This window comes from Phocoena sinus, chromosome 9 (genome assembly GCF_008692025.1).
Source record: "Phocoena sinus isolate mPhoSin1 chromosome 9, mPhoSin1.pri, whole genome shotgun sequence".
NCBI classification, from domain to species: Eukaryota; Metazoa; Chordata; class Mammalia; order Artiodactyla; family Phocoenidae; genus Phocoena; species Phocoena sinus.
The window spans coordinates 36,715,979-36,737,812 of NC_045771.1; the positions used below are offsets into that span (position 1 = coordinate 36,715,979).

Sequence of the window (21,834 nt, forward strand, 5' to 3'; positions counted from 1 at the left end):
TTACTAATCTTTTGAAATGTGTCAAGGATTTTTAAGAACTAATTGTAGTGTTAAGATAGACTATAGAAAAGGCAAGGATGTTAGTAAGGAAACCAGTTAGGAAGCTGCTACGGTAATCAAGGCACAAAGTTATAGTGAAACAGTTTTCTTGGAGAAGGAGAGAGTGAATGGACAGATGGTGTGGTAGGATTAATGCTCAAATGAGTATAATGACTTAAGAGAGGAGCAGGGGAGATGGTGATGTATATACATGGTGGTGATTATGATGATATGTAAGAAGTGAGCTGAAAATGTGAGGTAGGTGAGGAACAGTGAAAAGATTGGTATTATCAATGGATTGTGGAGCCAAAGAATTGTGGAGTTGAGGATTAAAGGAAGGAGCCAGAGTAATAAGAAATGAGATGCTTGGGATTAAAATGTTTGGGTTTTTTTTTTTTTTTGCTTTTTCTAGAGAAAAAATGGTTATAAATGTGACTGTTCTACGGAGTATACATTTCTCCTTCAAGCTAAGAAACGCAAATTGAGGCATACTACTGAGCCAAATATTTCCCTTGTGACACAAAGTAATAATGTAATCCAATCAGGAAGTCAGTACCATCGCTATTTAAGACCAACATTCTTTGCTCTTAGCAGCACTGCTTTTAAATTAGTATTCCAATACATCAGGCAAGCTCTCAGACTTTATTTCAAATACCACTTTGATATGTGGTATTCTCATAGGAGCATTTGCTTGTACCTTCCACTTGAATAATGAATATGCCTCACACTTCACTCTTCTTTCTTTTTCCTCAGATTTGTGTTTTTATCAGTAGTTTTTGTATCTACATGTGTTCTGAAAGAGGTTATTTTTAGGTCAAACTGCTGAAAAATAACAGTGGCAAAATATGGTAAAAAGATGTTACTATGGAAAGTAATCCCAAGAGAAGTTTTATAGTGTCTTTACTTTAAACTTAAAAGTAGGTTGGGGAAAAAAGGCTTCAAAGCAATATTGAATTTTGAAATGAGTTATCTGTAGTTCTAACTTGGGTTATATGTGTTTCCTTTCCCTGTTGACAATTCTAAGAGAGCAGTGTCACTCTGAAAAGCTAAAATCAGCTTTAAAAGGGGTTTGACAAAAGTTTGCTTCCAGTAGTTATACTTAAAACTTTAGAGGAATTTGATATGTGCAATAAGTCTTACTGACATTACCTTGCTGAGAGTTTGTTGACAGTTTAGCTTGAAGAATTATACATAAGATTTCCTTCTAAAAATTAGTAAAATTTTATTTGTAATATGAAGTATTTAAATTAGAAACAAAATACAATATAAAGTTATAGTTGTATGTTTAATAAAAGAATTTACCTTTTCTAACTCTCCACACAGAGGAACATATAAACACACCATTTCCTGAACCATTTGAAAGTAAATTGCAGATGACATGACATTTCATCTCCATCTCCTACATAACCACAATACTGTAAACACATTAAGACAATTAACAGTAATTTCCTAAAATATCTAGTTCATAAAATTCAGATTTTTGTTATTGTCCCCATAACATGCTTTATAATTTTTTCCCCCTAAATCAAGGCTTGTGCTTTGGTGGTTAAATTTTTTAGGTTATTGTTTTTGTTTTCCCTAACATTGCATTGTTTTTAGAGAAATGTTAGTTGATTTGTAAAATATACCACGTTCTGTATTTTGTGATTGTTGGTTTGAGGTGATTAGTAGCATTGTTCAAATATTCTATATATCCTTACTGATTTTTCTTTTTGGCCTTCTATCAGTTACCAAAAGAGATGTTTCCAAGATATCATTTTACTTAATTTTTCTATAATAATTTGGCTCTTCTTTAAAGATTTCATTTTCTATTGAAGTTCTCCATATTTTCATCTATTCAGTTAATATTTTTCTCTATTGAAAAAATTTATAATAGTTATTTTAAGTCCTTGTCAGCTTATTCCAACATAAAATTAATCTGTGGTTCTGTTTCTTTTGGCTGTTTTTTCTTTTGGTTATGGATCATTTTTTTCTGCTTCATGGTATGTCTGGTAATTTTAAAAAGTACACTGGGTTGGCCAAAAAAGTTTGTTCGGGTTTTTCCGTAACAGCTTACAGAAAAACCCGAACGAACTTTTTGGCCAACCCATATATACTGGCATTATGTTTAGAAGGGACTGGGGTAAATATTATTTTCCCAGAGAGGGCATGGTTTTTTCTCTGATAGGCAGCTGGGATAAGAGATTGAACACTTTGATCTTATCAGGAGTTAGGCTGGGTTGAAGCTTGATTACCACTTTAGATAGTTTCAGTTCGCATCTGGCTTCAAATGCCTTGAGAGTGAGTCCTGTTCTGTGTATATTACAGGTACCAACCTGTAGCAGGACTCTGGGACCTAAGCCCATGGAAGAGTGCAGAGAATTTTCTTTGCTTTTTTAGTCCCACTCCAAGTCTCCAGTGCTCCCCCCTCCCCCATCTTTTTCTTACTTGAAAAAAGACCTATGGGGGAAGGCAGGAGAATGGGGAGAACAATCTCTGCATTTGGGTTTCTTAAAGTTTCCAGTGTGTCACTCCATTCTAAGCAGCCATTGAAAGCTCTGCTGCTTTTCCTTTAATCGAACAAAATTCCTCTACCTTGGAAGGCTTGATCCTTCACCACTCATGCTCCTTTTCAGCAAATGCACAAAGTGCCTGTGGTCCCTTCCATTAGACCTCTTTGCATACTCAGTTCTCTTGATTTCTTTTTAATACATTATTTTTAGATTGTTTAGGTATTTTTCTTTTTTCCTAGTTATAGCACAACCAGGGGTCTATTGTGATTATCTGTATCCTAATCCAAAACTAGCTTTGTGTCTTTGTTTTGGATTTATTTGATTGTTTTATCATGGTGCCATTTAACTACTTCCTCAGTCTCCTTTATTTCTTGTAAACTGAACATTGAGTCTAAAGTGTTGATTCAGGTCCCAGATTTTTGCCAAAATATTTATTAGGTGAAACTGCATACTTCACATTGCATCACGTTAGCAAGTTCTTATTGTCAGGTTATTCCACTGTTAGAGACGATAAATTTTGCCATTTGGTTAAGGTGGTAACTACTAGATCCTTCCATTGTAAACTTATGTTTTCCTTTTGTAATTAGCAAGTCATACGTAGAGTGACGTTTTTGGCTTGTGAGTCAATCCTGTCTCCCAACAATCTTTCAACTAACAGGTTTACTCCATTTATTAAATAAATCTGGGGTGGTAAAATGATTTTTTTAATTGTATCATTCCTTGCATTTATTAGCGGTCATTCTTCTGTAAATAAAAACTTTCCCTTATGAACAGGGAATGATTACATGTTTTCTGGAGAGGCTAGGTAAAAGTAAACATATACATGTAATTCTTTCTGTTTAATTAGCAATTTTCAGAGTAAGGAGTTGGTGTAATGGTCAATTCCAATTGTGACAAGTGAGTTGTGGTTTTGTTGTTGTTTGGTTGGTTGGTTTGGTTTTGGTGGATTTTGTCTGTTTGTTTTTGGAATATCACTGCAGGCTCCTGGATTCACTTTTTCCATCAGTCTTTGATTTGTGTTTGAGTGTGTGTTTGTGTTCAAATTAATCTGTATTTAGCCAGTGGGAGCCTCTTCAAAGCTGGCTTCTTGGTTCTGATGTCACCTTTGAGCACTTCTTGCTATCTACTACAAGATAAGCTTTACCTTCCCAGTCAAGACCTACAATCAAGGAGCCTTAGTTTCTTGTAGTGAGAAATAGAAATTAAGATCTGGGCACTAGATATGCTTCTGGGGTGTCCTTTCTTCTAGACTTTTTCACTGAACAGAAATATTATATAGTCTTAAATTCATAATTGATATTTGCTGTTCAAATGTAACATTACAGGTTTTTTGCCTAACTTCTTTGTTTTATATTTGTATATTATCTCTTCTGTTACTCTGAAGGACTTAGTTTGGAATAACATCAACATATTTGCTTTGTTCTATAGTTCACATAAAATGGTTTCAAAATTACAGTACCAATTCTACTTCTAACAACAAACTGAGTAAAGTTTAAGATTTCTTTGCAGTTAGTTCTTTCGTCTTTAGAACATATCTCACTAAGGGTCAGAATACTGTGTTTAAAAGTTACATGAAACAATTCTTTTGTGTATGGTTATGTTACCAATTTACTATGCAGTTGGTTTCACTTTGTTTTATGGGCTTTTTTCTTATTTTCTTTTAATCTGGGGGAATATAAGGCATTTACGTGGTTCAAAAGTCAAAGCTTTACAAAAAGGTATACTCAGAATAGGCTCCCTTCCATTTTCTTCATTTGTTTCTTGTTTCTCCTTTTTGCAGAAATAAGCAAATTCATACAATGTATATACATGTATCCACCCTTTCTTATCTCTTCAAGTGGTACATGTCATATACTCTCTTTTGTACATTTCATTTTTACTTAATATTATGTCATGGAGATCATTCTATTTGTTATTGTATTAATCAGGGTTCTCCAGAGAATTGGCTCATGTGTTTGTAAAGGATGACAAGTCCCAAGATCTGCAGGATGAGTTGACATGCCAGAGACCCAGGAGATCCAAACCAGTGGTATAATTCCTATCCTGAGGCCAGCAGGCTCGAGACCCAGGAAGAGCTGCTGTTTCAGTTTGAGTCCAAGGAGGAAAAATTCAGTGTTCCAGTTCAAAGGCAGTCAGGCAAGAAGAATCTCTCATACTCTGAGGAGGGTCAGCTTTTTTGTTTTACGCAGACCTTCAAGTGATGGGATACAGCCTACCCTCATTAAGAAGGACAATCTGCTTTACTCAGTCTACCCATTTAAATGTTAGTCTCATCCAGAAATATCCTGACAGAAATACCCAGAACGTTTGACCAGATATTTAGGCACCCCATAGCGCAGTCAAGTTGACACATAAATTGATCATCACAAGTATATAGATGTCTTCCTCATTTTGTTAAGTTACATACAAGCTTTTTCTGTTACAAATAGTGCTGTAATGAATAACCTTGTGCATATTCATTTTGTATCTTTGGCATTGTATCTTTGTAGACGTGGAATTGCAGAGTAAAAGAGTAAATGCATATGTGATTTTGTTGGATATTGCCACATCACCCTCCATAGAGGTTATATCATTTAATTCCACCAGCAAAAATGACAATACCTGGTTCTCCAAAATCTTACCAACAGAGTATGTTGCCTACCTGTTGAATTTTTGCCAGTCTGATAGATGGGAATTGATATCTCTATGTGATTTTAATTTACGTGTCTCTTATGAATGATGTTGAGTACGTTTTCATATACTTAGGAAATATTTGCCTTTTTTTTCTGTGAATTATGTGTTTGTGTTTTTGATGCTTTTTTTCCTAACGGTTTTTGGTCCCTTTTTTCTTGATTATTTTTTAGAGCTCTTTATATAATTTAGAGATATGTGCTCTTTTTCTTTGAGTTTGTATCTTTTGCCATGCAAGTTTTTGTTTTGCCATGCAGAAGGTTTTTGTTTTCACATAATCAGATATATCTGTCTCTTCTTTTACTGCTTCAAGATTCCAGTTGTCTTAGAAAAGCTTTTCTGATTCCCAGACTGTAAGAATTCCTGTTAGAAATTCACTCATGTTTTCATGTAGTACGTTTATGGTAATCATTTTTTTTTGACATTTAGATCTCTGACCTCTTTGGAATTCATTCCAGTGTTTGTTGCAAAGTATAGATCTAACCCCCCCAATAGTTATTTATTTCTCCAACATCATTTATGAAAACGTCTACCTTTTCTACAGTGATTTGACATATACTTACATGATATACCAAGATTCCCCACATAATTGGTTCTGTTTTAGGACTTCCTGTAATGATTCCTTGTCTATATCATTTAATCCATGCTATTCTACATCATTTTTCCGCCTCCCCACCACCATTCTTCTTTCTCAGGATTTTCTTGGTTATTCTTGTTTTTTTTTTCACCATATGTACTTTAGAATCAACTGGTCTAACTAAATTTTTTTTTAACATCTTTATTGGGGTATAATTGCTTTACAATGGTGTGTTAGTTTCTGCTTTATAACAAAGTGAATCAGTTATACATATACATATGTTCCCATATCTCTTCCCTCTTGCGTCTCCCTCCCTCCCACCCTCCCTATCCCACCCCTCCAGGCCATCACAAAGCACCGAGCTGATTTCCCTGTGCCATGCGGCTGCTTCCCACTAGCTATCTACCTTACGTTTGTTAGTGTATATATGTCCATGCCTCACTCTCACTTTGTCACAGCTTACCCTTCCCCCTCCCCATATCCTCAAGTCCATTCTCTAGTAGGTCTGTGTCTTTATTCCTGTCTTACCCCTAGGTTCTTCATGACATTTTTTTTTTCTTAAATTCCATATATATGTGTTAGCATACGGTATTTGTCTTTCTCTTTCTGACTTACTTCACTCTGTATGACAGACTCTAGGTCTATCCACCTCATTACAGATAGCTCAGTTTCGTTTCTTTTTATGGCTGATAACTAAATTTTTTAAAGTTTGTATTTTTATTGGGATTACCTTAAATTTTTTAATAACTGGAAAAAAGTGGAATTTTTATAATGTTGAGTCACTGTGTCCATGAAAAAGTTATATATCCTTCCATTTATTCTAGTCCACTTTTGAATTTTCAGTAGTGTTTTAAGGTTTTCTGTATAGTGATTATGCACATTTCTTATTATGTTGATTCCTAGGTACTTTATCATTTGTTGCTATTATAAATGAAATCTTTCCTTCCGTTGTATATCCTAACAGGCTATTGTTTGTATACATGTGGAGGCTTTTGATTTTTGTATGTTTTACATCCTGTTTTACTGAATTCTCTTACTGTTTGTATTACTTTGTGATTGATTCTTTTGGATTCTCTAGGTATATTATCATATCTGTGTATACATAGAGTTTTATTTCTTTCTCTCCAATTCATTTGACTAATTATTTTTCTCTTGTCTATTGCATTAGCTATGTTTTACTCATTCAGTGATGTGTGTGGTGTGTCCCCATTATATAAGTTGCTGGCTTTTTTGGCTGATATATAGATACAATTTAACTGTTAGGAAGTATTCACCAAGCTCTGATTGATTGATTGATTTTATTAGGAATAGCTGTTGGATATTGTTGAATGTCCTTTCAGCATCTGTGGAAGTGAATGTTTTCTCCTTGATTTGTGAATATAGTGAATTATATGGAAGGATTTTTTATATTGAATAATCCTCATATTCTTGAGATACATACTCGGTCATATTTGATTCTGTTTGTTAAAATTTTATTTCATATTTTACATTGATATTTATTTTTATATTTTGTATTTTATATTTCTGTATTTTTTGTAGACATTCTCACACCTGATTATCATTGTATTTGCTCCATAACAAATGACTTTAGAAAATTTTCCTTTGTTTATATGGTCTGGAACTGTTTAAACAGTTTTGGCATTGCCTAATTTGTACTTGTGTGTTTTATTTATAGAGGTGACTGAGTGATGGCATGGAGAGGTCATTGCCATTGAAAGAATTTATTACTTACATGCCCTGAGAGAAGTGGGTATGCCATGTTACACAGGGAAGCACCACATTTGGTCAGGAGGCAGAAGCAGGAGTGAGGGGAAGAAATAGACCTGATCCTTTATAGGGTTTACATGGGAAAGGCAAAGCAGTGTAAACAGTATAGGACTGGCTAGTTTGAATAACTTTGGTGGGCTTTGGAACATAGGAGCTGTCCCTAACTGTCTGGTACCTGGACCTGAGTTAATTTAGGGTTTGGGAAACATGGACTTGTGTGAGAGTTAAATAAAGGAAATGGTTGGGTTGCAACCCATAGTTGCAACTCTGAGAGGCGCGCTCCCAAGTAAGTTGTTTATTATCTTTAGGAATTAGCTAGCCTTGGAGAGGCAGTTTCTCCCTGGGTCTGTAAGGCCCTCCCAGATGTCAGAACATCCTAAGTTACAGAAAATTAAAAGCTTGATAAATACAGGGGTTATCTGATTTTTGAAGCCTTGGTAGAATTCCTCAGTGGATACTGATGCTTTTTGGTGAAGCAACTCTTTGATAACTTTCTCTTATTTCATCTATGAATTTTGGGTTTGTTTAAATTTTGCAATTTAATTGCAAAATTAACTGCAGTTTATTAATTCTACCAGTAATCAAGAGTCAAGTTTAATAAATTTTCCTATATTCCTATATCCTATATTTAATATACTTACCTAGAAAAATTATGTTTCATCTAAGTTTTCAGCTTTATTTGTATAAAGTTATACAAATTAAAGAACCAGTTTATGTATTTATTTGTTGGTTCTGTTTTTTTCTAACATTAATATCTTACTCCCTTTTTTTTGTTTTACTTTTTTCCCCTAATCCTTTGAGTTGGATATTTATTTTATTTATTTTGATTCTTTCATTTGTATTGATATAAATATTAAAGGTCTGAATTTTCCTCAGGTCACTATTTTAGTGCATTTCTTAGATTCTGACTTGTGGTGGTTTTGTTATTGTTTTTTAGAAGTTCTGTGATTTTTATTAGTACTTTAACTCCAGAGTTATTTAACTTTTAAAAAAATTTGCAGGTGAAATGAATTTTTTGTTTTATTTTGTTATTAGTTCTAGCCTTATTGCGTTGAGATTGGATGATTTTGTCTATATTATTTTTCCTATGGCTCTTACTGTAGTTTTATTTGTGACCTAATACATGTATATGGTAATTTTTATGAATATTCCATGTGCACTTGAAAAAGAATAGAGTGAAGTTTGTTATGCAGTGATAAGATAAACCTTATTATGCTCTTTAGGGCTTCTGTAACCTTACTTATTGTTCATTTACTTGATTGAGAGTGGTGTGTTAAAGTTCCCTGTTTTTAGTTTTGCCTGTTTCTCCATGCATCTCATGGAGTTTCTGCTTTGTAAGGATGGCTGCTACGATACATAGTACATGGCTTCACTGGGAATTGTGGTCTTCAGCATGATAAAGTATACGTTTTTAATTCATTTAATGCTTTTTATTCTCTACCAGCCTCTTCTTCAACATTTCCCAGTCATCTCATAGATGAAGTTCATGCTTTAATAATCTTGCAACTGTGACATTCTATGAGTTCTTACATACCAAAAGCTATTTTTCTGTAGTTTTGTTACAAGGTGCATAACTTGGCTAGATATAAAATCCTTGACTCACACTTTCTTTCCTTCAGTTTTGAAAAAAAAAATGTTGCTCTATTTTAGTCTCATTTTGTATCGTTTCCCCTTTTTCTCCCCCCGCCACACCCCCCTCACCTTTTCCCTGCACTCTCTATTGAACCATTTGAAAGTCAGTTGCAGAGATCACAAGACTTTTGCTCCTGAATCCTTCAGTGTGTATCATTGCACTTAGTTGTTATCCCTCTTTGGTCTTCTTTAATCTAGAAAAATTCTCGGTCTTTTATGACATGGACACTTTGTAAAGTCAAAGTTTTACAGACTGTCTCTCAGTTTAGATTTGTATGGTTGTTTCTTTGTGATTAGGTTCAAGTTAAGCATATTATTAGCAAGAATATCACATAGGTGATACTGTATCCTTCTCAGGGTACTGCATCAAGAGGCACATGATCTATTCTGTGTTCTTTTTTTTTTCTTTCAAATAATCATTATTGTTTTAGAGCAGTTTTAGGTTCACAGCAAAATTAAGCAGAAAATACAGGTAGCTCCCATACACCCTGACTCCACACATGGGCAGTCACATCACAATCACCATCCATCTATAGTGCTACGTTTGTTACAGTTGATGAACCCACACTGACACATCATTAGAATCCAAAGTCCATAGTTTACATTAGGGTTCACTTTGGGTATTATATATTTTATGGGTTTTGACAAATATATAATGACAAGTATCCACCATTATAGTATCATACAGAACAGTTTCACTGCTCTAAAAATCCTCTGTGCTCCAACTGTTAATTCCTTCTCCCCCCAACTTCCCCCCGTACCCAGCAACCACTGACTGTTTTACCGTCTCCATAGTTCTGCCTTTTCTAGAATGTATGTAGGTGGAATTAAGGTATTTAACCTTTTCATATTGACATCTTTCACTTAATAATGTGCATTTAAGGTTCCACCATGTCTTTCTTGGCTTGATAGCTTATTTCTTTTTAGTGGTGAATAATATTCCATCGTCTAGATGGACCAAAGCTTGTTTATCCTTTCAGCTACTGAAGGATATCTTGGTTGCTTCCACATTTTGGCAGTTATGAACAAAACTGCTGTAGAGACTTCCCTGGTGGTCCAGTGATAAAGAATCCACCTTACAATGCAGGGGATGCAGATTCGATCTCTGGTCAGGGAACTAAGATCCCACATGCTGTGGGGCAACTAAACCTGTGCACCACAACTATTGAGCTCGAGTACCTCAAATAGAGAGCCTGCGTGCCACAAACAACAGAGCCTATGCTCTCTGGAACCCGTGCGCCACAACTAGAGAGAGAAAACCCAAACGCCACAACTAGGGAGAAGCCTGTGTGGCACAACGAAAGATCCCACATGCCTCGATGAAGACCCTGTGTGCTGCAACTAAGACCCGAAGCAGTCAAAAATAAATAAAATAAATAAATCTTTAAAAAAAAAAACTGTTGTAAACATCCATCTGCAGGTTGTTGTGTGGAAGTAAGTGTTCAACTCTTTTTGGAAATACCATGAAACTTGATTGCTAGATTATATGGGAAGAGTATATTTAGTTTTGTGGGAAATTACCTAACTGTCTTCCAAAGTGACTATACCATTTTGCATTCCCACTAGCAGTGAATGAGAGTTCTTGTTGCTCCACACCAGCGTTTGGTGGTGTTAGTGTTCAGGTTTTCTGTCATTCTAATAATGTGTAGTAGTATCTCATTGCTATTTTAATTTGTATTTCCCCAATGACATGTGATATGGAGCGTCTTTTTCTTATGCTTATTTGATATCTGCACCTTCTTTAGTGAGGTGTCTGTTAGGTCTTTTGCCCATTTTTTAATCAGGTTGTTTGTTTTTGTAACGTTGAGTTTTGAGGGTCCTTCATATATTTTGGATAACAGTCTTTTATCAGATAGATCTTTTGAAAATATTTTCTCCTAGTCTATGGCTTGTTTTCTCATTCTATTGACATTGTCTTTTGCACAGCAGAAGTTTTTTATTTTAATTAAGTCTAGCGTCTCAATTTTTTTTTTTTTAAGGATTGTGACTTAGATTTGGCAATGACTTTTTAGATATAACACCCAAGTTCATCTAGATTTTCTCCTAAAAATTTATAAAACTCTCTTAAGGGTTTTAGAGTTTTGTGTTTTACATTTAGATCTGTGATCCATTTGGAGTTAATTTTTGTGAAGAGTGTAAAGTCTGTGTCAGGGTTCATTTTTTGGCATGTCGATATCCAGTTGTTCCAGCACTATTTGTTGAAAAGACTGTCTTTACTCCACTGTATTACTCCACTGCTCCTTTGTCAAAGATCAGTTGAATGTATTTACATGGATCTATATCTGGACTCTCTCTTCTGTTCCATTGATCTATTTGTCTATTGTTCTGCCTACAACATACTATCCTTGATTACTAATAGTAATAGTATAGTTATAGCTTTATATTAAGTCTTGAAATCAGATGGTGTCAGTCCTCCAACTTTGTTCATCTCCCTCAATATTGTGTTGGCTATTCTGGGTCCTTTACTTATCCATGTACACTTTAGAATCCATTTGTTTTATCTATAAGATATTTTGCTCTGCTTTTGATTGGGATTGTGTTGAATGTATAAATCAATTTGGGAAGAGCTAACATAGTGACAGTATTGAGTCTTCCTATCCATATTCATGGAATATCTATTTATGTAGTTCTTCTTTATCCTCAGTTTTCTATTTAATTTCAAATTTGAAATGTTTTTCATATCTGCATTGCTTAATTATATATAATTAATATTGAAGTGTTAGGTTACAATTTTCTTCTCTTTTATAGCTGTTATTTTCTGTGTTTTTGAGAATTTTCATCCACTGAAAAGTTTTGATATCTTTCTCTTCCCTTCTAATAGAAACTTGTACGATTGCTGGATTCATTGGACATCTCTTTTATGCGTTTTGTCTTTTATGTTAGACTGTGTATAGAGGTATAGGTAGAGGTTTGGGTGCTTGCTTTGTTTCTTAATTCCAAAGATCCTTGCTTGATTGCTACAGATATGAAAGTGGAGTTCCTTTAATAAGTATTGTCCTCTTTTGGCTGATTTATGAATTTTTAATAGGTTTAACTTATGTCAGTATGCTCTTTATTCTTAATTGCTTCATTCTTTCCCTTTATCAACACACCTCCAGAGATACCCCCTTTTTTCAAGGTGCTTCCTTTCTCCCTCAGAAATAATATCTTCACAGAGCTCTCACCTTTGGTGACAGCCCTTCCCATATACTTTCCAAACTTTTTCCTTTTGGTCTTCCTGTGCCTAATGCCTTGTTTCACTACGTCCCATAAGTCTTAAGATCTCTCCATTCAGAGTTGGACTCTCTCTGTGGTGAACCTTAGCTGGCATTATCGATTTTTCTGTGCCACCTCTAAGACCCCATCATACCTTCCTCTCTTACACAGTCCTCATCTGACTCTGTACTTCGGGTAACTCCAAAACCAACTCAGTTGGCCTCAGATTTTTATTTCCCCAATTACATGTAAAATAAGGTGCTATTCCTGTTTCCTAGTTATGCCATGGGTGTGAACTGTGTGTGCTTTTATTTGCTCTTTCTAATGTTTTGTATATTTTTTGGAAGTTTTGTAGGGAGATTGGGGTTTAGATGGTGGTTATTATCCTATGAGTATCTGGAATTCTAGCCCTTTAAGTATTTTGCAGTCAAGTGTCTAGGTAACATTGAGATTGAACCACATAAAATTGCAATTTTTGTGGGTCAAGAACTACTGAATATCAGCAGCTCTTTGTGGTTCCACCTAATAGAAAGGTAAGTAATCTCTTTACCCTTGTGTTTCATGCCTTAGTGAAATATTATATGATAAAGGTATTATTTTTAGTATTAATTCCAAGGTGATTCAGGCTATAATTTTCAATCAACCTTACTGAGGTTTAATTAATATTCAATAAAATATACCCATTCTAGTGTACAGTTCAGTGAGTAATGACAGTTGTTTACACTTGTGTAACCATCACCACTGTCTAGATACAGAACTTTTCCACGACTCTAAAAAGCTCTAGTGTACACCTCTGTAGTCAGCCCACCCCCCACTCAAAGAAACCACTAAACCATTTCTGTCATTAGATTAGATTTCTAAAAAAGACCACATTCCTAAATAGGCCTGTCAGTCTTGCATGATCTGAAGTTTGCTTACCTCTCCAGTGTCACGTGGCTGTTGTTCCTCTCTATATGTGTGTTGGCCTTAGGGCCTTTTCACTTATGAGTCCATCCATCCATTTTCTGCCTGGCAGTTTAAATTTCACATGCCTTGAACCGATGTCTATCTCTGCGGGATCCATGATGCTTTTCTCTTCCATGCCTTTGCTCGTGCTGTTCTCTCTGCCAGGAAAGCACTTTCCTCCTTAGCTAACATTCTTCCTAGCCTGATTTATTCCTACTTATCTTCCTAAAATCAGCTTATACTACTGATTTTAGATTGGGCGTTAGGTATTTATCAATTGTATTTTCTTTACTATTGGGTTGGCCCAAAAATTTCTTTTGGAAACCCAAACAAACTTTTTGGCCAACCCAATATATAATTATTTGTCTCCTTCACTAGTCTGAGCTCCTTGAGGGCAGCAATGCCTTCTTCAATTTGTTTTTCCATCACCTATGTGCCTGGCACATGATAGGTACTTAATAAATGTTTGATTAGTGATAAATGAGTTTCAACTCCTGTATATAATTTGAGTTAAAATTAAATCCCATAGGATAAGTTAAAGAAGTCTTTATTAGATACTTAGGCAAACTGAAATTGAACTAATAGCATCCTTTAAGTATGAGGGGAAATGAGCATTGTTTCATTAGACACCATAGTTCTACTTGCTGAAATCAGTTTTAAATTAATTTTTCACTTCTTCTCTAGCCATGTGTTTTTGAAACTGCACCAAGGAGTGTCTATGGAGAAAAATAGTCTAGCTTGTTCAGAGTATGAGCTATATGGAATAATAATGTGGTTTAAGAATCTAAAAATAAAGAAAATTTGTTTAGTTTCCATTTACATTCACTTTAAGCTTTGATAAGTATATCAGTTAATTGTCTAAGTATGTATCTCCTGTCATATTGTAAGCTCAAGGGCCAGAGGCAGATCATACCAGTCTTGCTTCCTTTAAGTTTTTTGTCTTTAATAGCTAGTAAGTGTTTTGAGTTGATTCTGTGGTTCATGTTTATTGTCCTGTTACATACCCAGGCGTGGTACCCTACTATTTTCACCCTAAAATTGTATTAGGTATGAAGAAAATTGTTTAATCTTAATGCCAGTCATCAGTTTCTGATTACGGATAACAACCTGATATGGGCTAAACTAAATGAGTTTGAAATAATACATCTTGAAAAATCTGCATTTTAATATCCATTTATATTATAAGAATTGGGACAAGCAGTAGTGGTCTCTTGATGGACAGGAATAATTTCCAAGTGTTATAAAAATCACTATTATGTTAAAACCTTTGTTCTCTCTGAATGTATACCTTTATAATATGATACCATTTTTACCTTAACCAGATTTTTATGCTCTTCTTTCAGAGCAAATGGCATGATTCTTAATATTTTGGCAACCTGATTTTGTTACTTTTTTTTTAACAGCAATTGGATATAGTTTAATGGAGCTTCTCTTTTGTGTGATAACTATACATATATATATATTTTTTATTGGTATAGTTGTTTTACAATGTTGTGGTAGTTTCTACTGTACAGCGAAGTGAATCAGCCATATGTATACATAGATCTTGCTTTTTTGGATTTCCTTCCCATTTAGGTCAACACAGAGCACTAAGTAGAATTCCCTGTGCTATACAGCAGGTTCTCATTAGTGATCTATTTTATACATATTAGTGTATATATGTGTGACTTTGTTTTTATAAACTAGGAGGGATCTGAAAAACAATTGTCTACTACCAGCAGAGCTGGCTCAGAGTTAACTGTGACTACTATTCTTTTTGGATTCTGTCACTGAATAACAGAGTTATCTAAGCTTTTCTGGAGGAACTTATGTTTTAGCTAAGAATAAAGTTCAGCAAAACATACAGGCACATTGTACTTCTGAAAAAACACTTTTAAACATAAATCTATAATCATGCTTTGTTGTATGGTAATTTTAAAAATTTGAAAATGCTACAGGTGCTCAAACTTACCTCTATGACATTTTAAAAATAGGACACTATAATTTGAAAATTTCCCATTTTGATTAATAAAGGTTAATATTTTCCCATTTTATTTTATATTCATACCTATTGTTTTAAAATATAACTTTATTTTGCCTTGTAGTGTATGCAGAGAATATTTTCAAAATGGTGGGAAGAGAAAAGCACTTGAAAAAGATGAAAAAAGAGCTGTACTCGCCACTAAGACCACTCCAGCCTTAAATACGCGTGAATCTTCTAAACTTGAAGGTCATTTAACCAACCTCAGCTTTACAAACCCTGAATTTATAACTGAGTAAGTATACTTTTCTACTTAGATTATTAACATTATCCTGGATTGCTGTGTTAATAATGTAAAATAGTGTAATGGTTTACAGCAAGTAGTGGGCATTTTGCTTGCTTCTCTGGTCATATGTTAGTCTGAGAAATGTAAATTTGTTATATTATTAGGTAGGAAAGTAGCATAAAATTTTAAGGGATATCTGGGAAACTAGTAGTTCCATAACATCGATTGTTCTCACTAAAAATGAGAAAGAATCATTCATTAAATGTTACATTTTATGGTAATACAAAGAATCAAAACAGTGAAATCCAGTTAAATTAAATCCACTGACAAATCACAAATAAAGAATTAATGGAAGATTATTAATAGAACCAATTCCCATTATTTTATTTTCAATATAAAAATCTGCCTGCTGCTAATATATATATATATGCATATAGGCATAAATTTTATTTAATAAGTACATGAGTATTTTCCCAGTTTTACTGAGATATAATTGACATGTAACACTGTTTAACACATACAACAAAGTGATTTAATATATGTATATATTGTGAAATGATTACCGCAGTAAGTTTAGTTAACTATCCCTCACCTCACCTAACTACCATTTTTTTTCCTTATGAGAACTTTTAGCAATTTTCAAATATACAATACAGTATTGTTAACTATAGTTACCATGCTGGATATTACATCTTCAGAACTTATTTATCTTATAATTGGAAGTACCTTTCACCCAATCCCTAAATTTGTGATCTGACAGTCACAAATCTTATTTTGTTTCTATGAGTTTGACTTTTTTTTTTTGACTCTACATAGAAGTAAGATCATACAGTATTTGTCTTTTCGTGTCTGACTTACTTAGTGCAGTGACCTCATGGTCCATCCATGTTGTTGCAAATGGCAGGATTTCCCATTTTTTTATGGCTAAATAATATTTCATTTTGTATGTATTATAATCCAATTAATTTTAATAGTATTAAAATTATTTATATACCTTAGTACCAGAATAAATTTGTGGAATCAAGTAATATTGTATTACTCTCTTGAAAATGTTAAGCTCGAATAATTCTAGAAACATTCCTAATAGACACTGCAGGCTAACCATGGAAATAAAATTAAATTAACCTCTTAAAACATTTCCAAACCTGTAGATATCAACATAACATTACCTTTGGTTACTTTGATTTTATACCATGTTGAAATATTATCTAGTTAGGTATAAGCAGTTTCATTCAAAAATTAATATACCTTTGATTAGTTCTGTAGGAAAAGATCTTTACCTTTATTCAAAGGTTACTACAAAGCTTACAAAGCATAATGAGTTACTAAACATCTTATAACTCAGGTGTTACGAACATTCTTGAATATTTTTAAAATATTGACCAGCATAAGAAATTATATAGTTAACAGTGCTATCAAAAACAGGTACATATGGAAAACGTGAACCCTAGAATTTCTATATCGTTCTTTTTTATAGTCTCTGTTTCATTGTTGAGATTACTTTGTTTGTTAAGTCATTGTCATATTTTCCTTTTACTCTTCTGAACGTGGTTTCTTTGAACATTTTTATAATAGCTGATTTGAGGTCTTTGCTAAATACATTTGGGCTCACTCAGAATCTATTTACTGCTCTTTTTCTTGAATATGGACTACACTTTCCTGTTTTTCTCTGCATGTCTCATAATTTTTTGTTGAAAACTGTCCAATATATTTTTGAAGTTATAGAAACTCTTGTTTTGGATTTTTCCCCAAGGAGGGTGGTGATGGTGGTGGTGGTTTTTAGTAATCTCCCTGCACTTAATCTGTGGAGTCTGTTTCCCTGGTAGTTTGTACATTACTATTATTTTTATTTTTTTAGGCTGGTTTCCTACAGTTTGCACTTGTGTCTGCACAGATTAGGGGTCAATGATAGGTCAGAGGTTGTGCTCAAACACCTCTCCAGCCTGTAAGGCTCCCACCCTCTGCCAGTGGATGTGTGTTGATTTGGGAGTACATTTAAAATTCAGGCAGTTTCCAAGTCTGCCTCACTTTTTGCTTTCCATCAGGCCCTCGTGGGTCTCCCGTGCATGTTCATTTAGCCTCCCAATCAACCAAGGCTATGTGGAAAGCTTATTTAGCCCTTCTGTGCCTCTTTCATTTCCAGGATATTTCTGGAATTCCTAAATTTCTGACCAGTCTTCCAGTCTACAGCTCTGGCCAACCAAAACTGCAACCTGAAGCTGGCATAGCTGCTGACTTGCCCTGTTTGTTTCTTACCATTTTGTTACTTTTACTGACATTGTTCTGTGGGTTTTTCACCCTCTGCTCCAAATCCCGTTAACCCCTTCCAGCAGGGAATTTGCTGTTTCTCACAGCCAGCCCTGTCCTCAAAGAACTTCCATACCAACTGAGCAAAGGGTGGGGATGATGAGAGTGGCTTCAGGCAAAGACACCACAGATCCCCACTGTTGTTAGCTAAGATTTAGCTGGTTTTCATGAATGAACACTTTGCAACGTGTTTGCCTAGGTTTGAGCCCTGAAATGGTTGTGTTTGATGATTGTGTTCTTTGTTATAGTTGTTTACTGAGGAGTGGATTTGCCAGCCTCTCCCCTGCCATAGTCAAGAAATTTCAGTCTCTGTTTTAATTTTAAAGGAGAAAAAGTAGTTTTAAGTATTTAAAGGAAATATGATTGTTATAGGTCAGGACTGACTTAGTATTGAAATTAAGCATTGAAACATCTTAGCCTAGGATGGCTAGGTTTAGATTTTCTTCATTCTAGAAACTACTTTGTATAGCATCTGGCCCCAACATGTGTATGTAGACTTATCCCTCCCACTCCTCCTACCATTATTGCAGCCCGTATTCTAGTCTTATGGAACTGTTTAAATTCCCCTAGTGGCACATTCATGTTCTTACTTTGTGGCATTTGCAAGTACAATATATCCTCTTTCTGATCAACTGTTGCTGTATTATATTAGGCTATATTTGAAGCATTTTCCCTTCTAGAACTTAACTTTAACTTCTCAAAAGAATTGGTACTCTGGTACCAATATCAAACTTTTAATATCTCTATTACAGTACTTATCATGTTGTATTAAAATCAGTATTGTATATTTTCCTGACTGCAAATGAAATAAGGTAACAGTATGAAAAATTTGCATGTAGAGAAGATTATAGGTGTAGAAAAATTATTACTCAATCCTGGTTACATTTAGGTGTATTTCTTTCCAGTCTTTTTAATAGGCACTGTTTTCTTACACAATAGAGACCATGCAGTATAAAAAATTTTGTGTAAACTGCTCTTCCTGTGCTATTAAAACACTCATTCTGCATTATATTTTATCATAAATATCTACCACTTTATGTGTCTAAATATAAAGTGATACTCATACAAAATAATAATCAATTTTTCCAAAGAGAATTTCTCGCTCTCTTACACATACACACTTCTAGAGAGGTAGATGAAATAGTCAAAGGTCAGATGTTTACTCTCTTTATTTATAGATATTATTATGTAGGAAGATATGTATTTGTTACTATCTAAATCTGTTTGACTTCCGACTTTGGATAGCAAGTGTAGCTAGCAAGGTTTATCTTTTTCCCAGTGTTATCACAAAATCAAGTCATTTTGATTTCCGGGTTCAGATAGTGATGGCTCACATAGCAAAAATACCTTGGGTTTTTTTAACTTACATTTCATGAAAACCAAAAATTTATTACTACTAGAGTCACTTTTTTTTTTCTTCTAACTTTATTGAGGTATAATTGACATATAACGTTGTGTAAGTTTAAGGTTACGATGTAATGATTTTATACATGCATATGTTACAAACTGATTACAACAATAAGGTTAGTTAATACAGCAGTTACTTCACATAGTTAGAATTCTGTGTGTGTTTGTGAGGAGAGAACTTTTAAAATCTCTCTTAGACAACATTCAAATATACAATACAGTATTGTTAACTATATTCACGTACAGAACATTACCTTACATTACATCCCCAGAAACTGATTCCTCTTATAACTGGAAATTTGTACCCTTTGGACACCTTTACCATTTTCTCCCCCTCCACCTCCTGCCGCTGACAATCTGCTCTCTGTTTCTATGAGTTCGGTTTTTATAGATTCCACATTTAAGTGGGATCATAAGTGTCTTTCTCTGTCTGACTTATTTCACTAAGCATAATGCCCTCAAGTTACATCCACGTTGTTGCATATGGCAGAATTTCCTTCTTTTATGGCTGAATAACATTCCATTGCGTGTGTGTGTGTATCACATTTTCTTTCTTAAACATCTTTATTGGAGTATAATTGCTTTACAATGGTGTGTTAGTTTCTGCTTTATAACAAAGTGAATCAGTTATACATATACATATGTTCCCATATCTCTTCCCTCTTGCATCTCCTTCCCTCCCACCCTCCCTATCGCACCCCTCTAGGTGGTCACAAAGCACCCAGCTGATCTCCCTCTGCTATGCGGCTGCTTCCCACTAGCTATCTATTTTACATTTGGTAGTGTATATATGTCCATGCCACTCTCTCACTTTGTCACAGCTTACCCTTCCCCCTCCCCATATCCTCAAGTCCATTCTCTAGTAGGTCTGTGTCTTTATTCCCATCTTACCCCTCGGTTCTTCATGACTTTTTTTTCTTTCTTAGATTCCATATATATGTGTTAGCATACAGTGTTTGTTTTTCTCTTTCTGACTTATTTCACTCTGTATGACAGACTTTAGGTCCATCCACCTCACTACAAATAACTCAATTTCGTTTCGTTTTATGTCCAAGTAATATTCCATTGTATATATGTGCCACATCTTCTTTATCCATTCATCTGTTAATGGATACTTAGGTTGCTTCCATGTCCTGGGTATTGTAAATAGAGCTGCAATGAACATTTTGGTACATGACACTTTATGAATTATGGTTTTCTCAGGGTATATGCCCAGTAGTGGGATTGCTGGGTCATATGGTAGTTCTATTTGTAGTTTTTTAAGGAACCTCCATACTGTTCTCCACAGTGGCTGAACCAATTCACATTCCCATCAACAGTGCAAGAGGGTTCCCTTTTCTCCACACCCTCTCCAGCATTTATTGTTTGTAGATTTTTTGATGATGGCCATTCTGACTGGTGTGAGATTATCTCACTGTAGTTTTGATTTGCATTTCTCTAATGATTAATGATGTTGAGCATTCTTTCATGTGTTTGTTGGCAATCTGTATATCTTCTTTGGAGAAATGTCTATTTAGGTCTTCTGCCCATTTTTGGATTGGGTTGTTTGTTTTTTTCATAGTGAGCTGCATGAGCTGCTTGTAAATTTTGGAGATTAATCCTTTGTCAGTTGCTTCATTTGCAAATATTTTCTCCCATTCTGAGGGTTGTCTTTGCATCTTGTTTATGGTTTCCTTTGCTGTGCAAAAGCTTTGAAGTTTCATTAGGTCCCATTTGTTTATTTTTGTTTTTATTTCCATTTCTCTAGGAGGTGGGTCAAAAAGGATCTGGCTGTGATTGATGTCATAGAGTGTTCTGCCTATGTTTTCCTCTAAGAGTTTGATAGTTTCTGGCCTTACATTTAGGTCTTTAATCCATTTTGACTTTATCTTTGTGCATGGTGTTAGGGAGTGTTCTAATTTCATACTTTTACATGTACCAGTCCAGTTTTCCCAGCACCACTTATTGAAGAGGCTGTCTTTTCTCCACTGTATATTTTGCCTCCTTTATCAAAGATAAGCTGACCATACGTGCGTGGGTTTATCTCTGGGCTTTCTATCCTGTTCCATTGATCTATATTTCTGTTTTTGTGCCAGTTCCATACTGTCTTGATTACTGTAGCTTTGTAGTATAGTCTGAAGTCAGGGAGCCTGATTCCTCCAGCTCCATTTTTCGTTCTCAAGATTGCTTTGGCTATTCGGGGTCTTTGTGTTTCCACAAAAATTGTGAAATTTTCTGTTCTAGTTCTGTGAAAAATGCCAGTGGTAGTTTGTTAGGGATTGCATTGAATCTGTAGATTGCTTTCGGTAGTAGAGTCATTTTCACAATGTTGGTTCTTCCAATCCAAGAACATAGTATATCTCTCCATCTATTTGTATCATCTTTAATTTCTTTAATCAGTGTCTGATAATTTTCTGCATACGGGTCTTTTGTCTCCTTAGGTAGGTTTATTCCTAGATATTTTATTCTTTTTGTTGCAATGGTAAATGGGAGTGTTTTCTTAATTTCACTTTCAGATTGTTCATCATTAGTGTATAGGAATGCCAGAGATTTCTGTGCATTAATTTTGTATCCTGCT

General features: G+C 34.6%; 1 protein-coding gene across 1 annotated transcript in view; it reads left to right on the forward strand.

Moving 5' to 3' along the window:
- The window catches only part of BMT2 (base methyltransferase of 25S rRNA 2 homolog), an 86,881-nt gene that overhangs the window by 16,189 nt on the left and 48,858 nt on the right, over positions 1-21,834 (forward strand). The window contains exon 3 of the mRNA XM_032643675.1: positions 15,402-15,572. Within this exon, the coding sequence (XP_032499566.1) occupies positions 15,402-15,572 (171 nt within the window). The remainder of the gene's footprint in view (positions 1-15,401; positions 15,573-21,834) is intronic.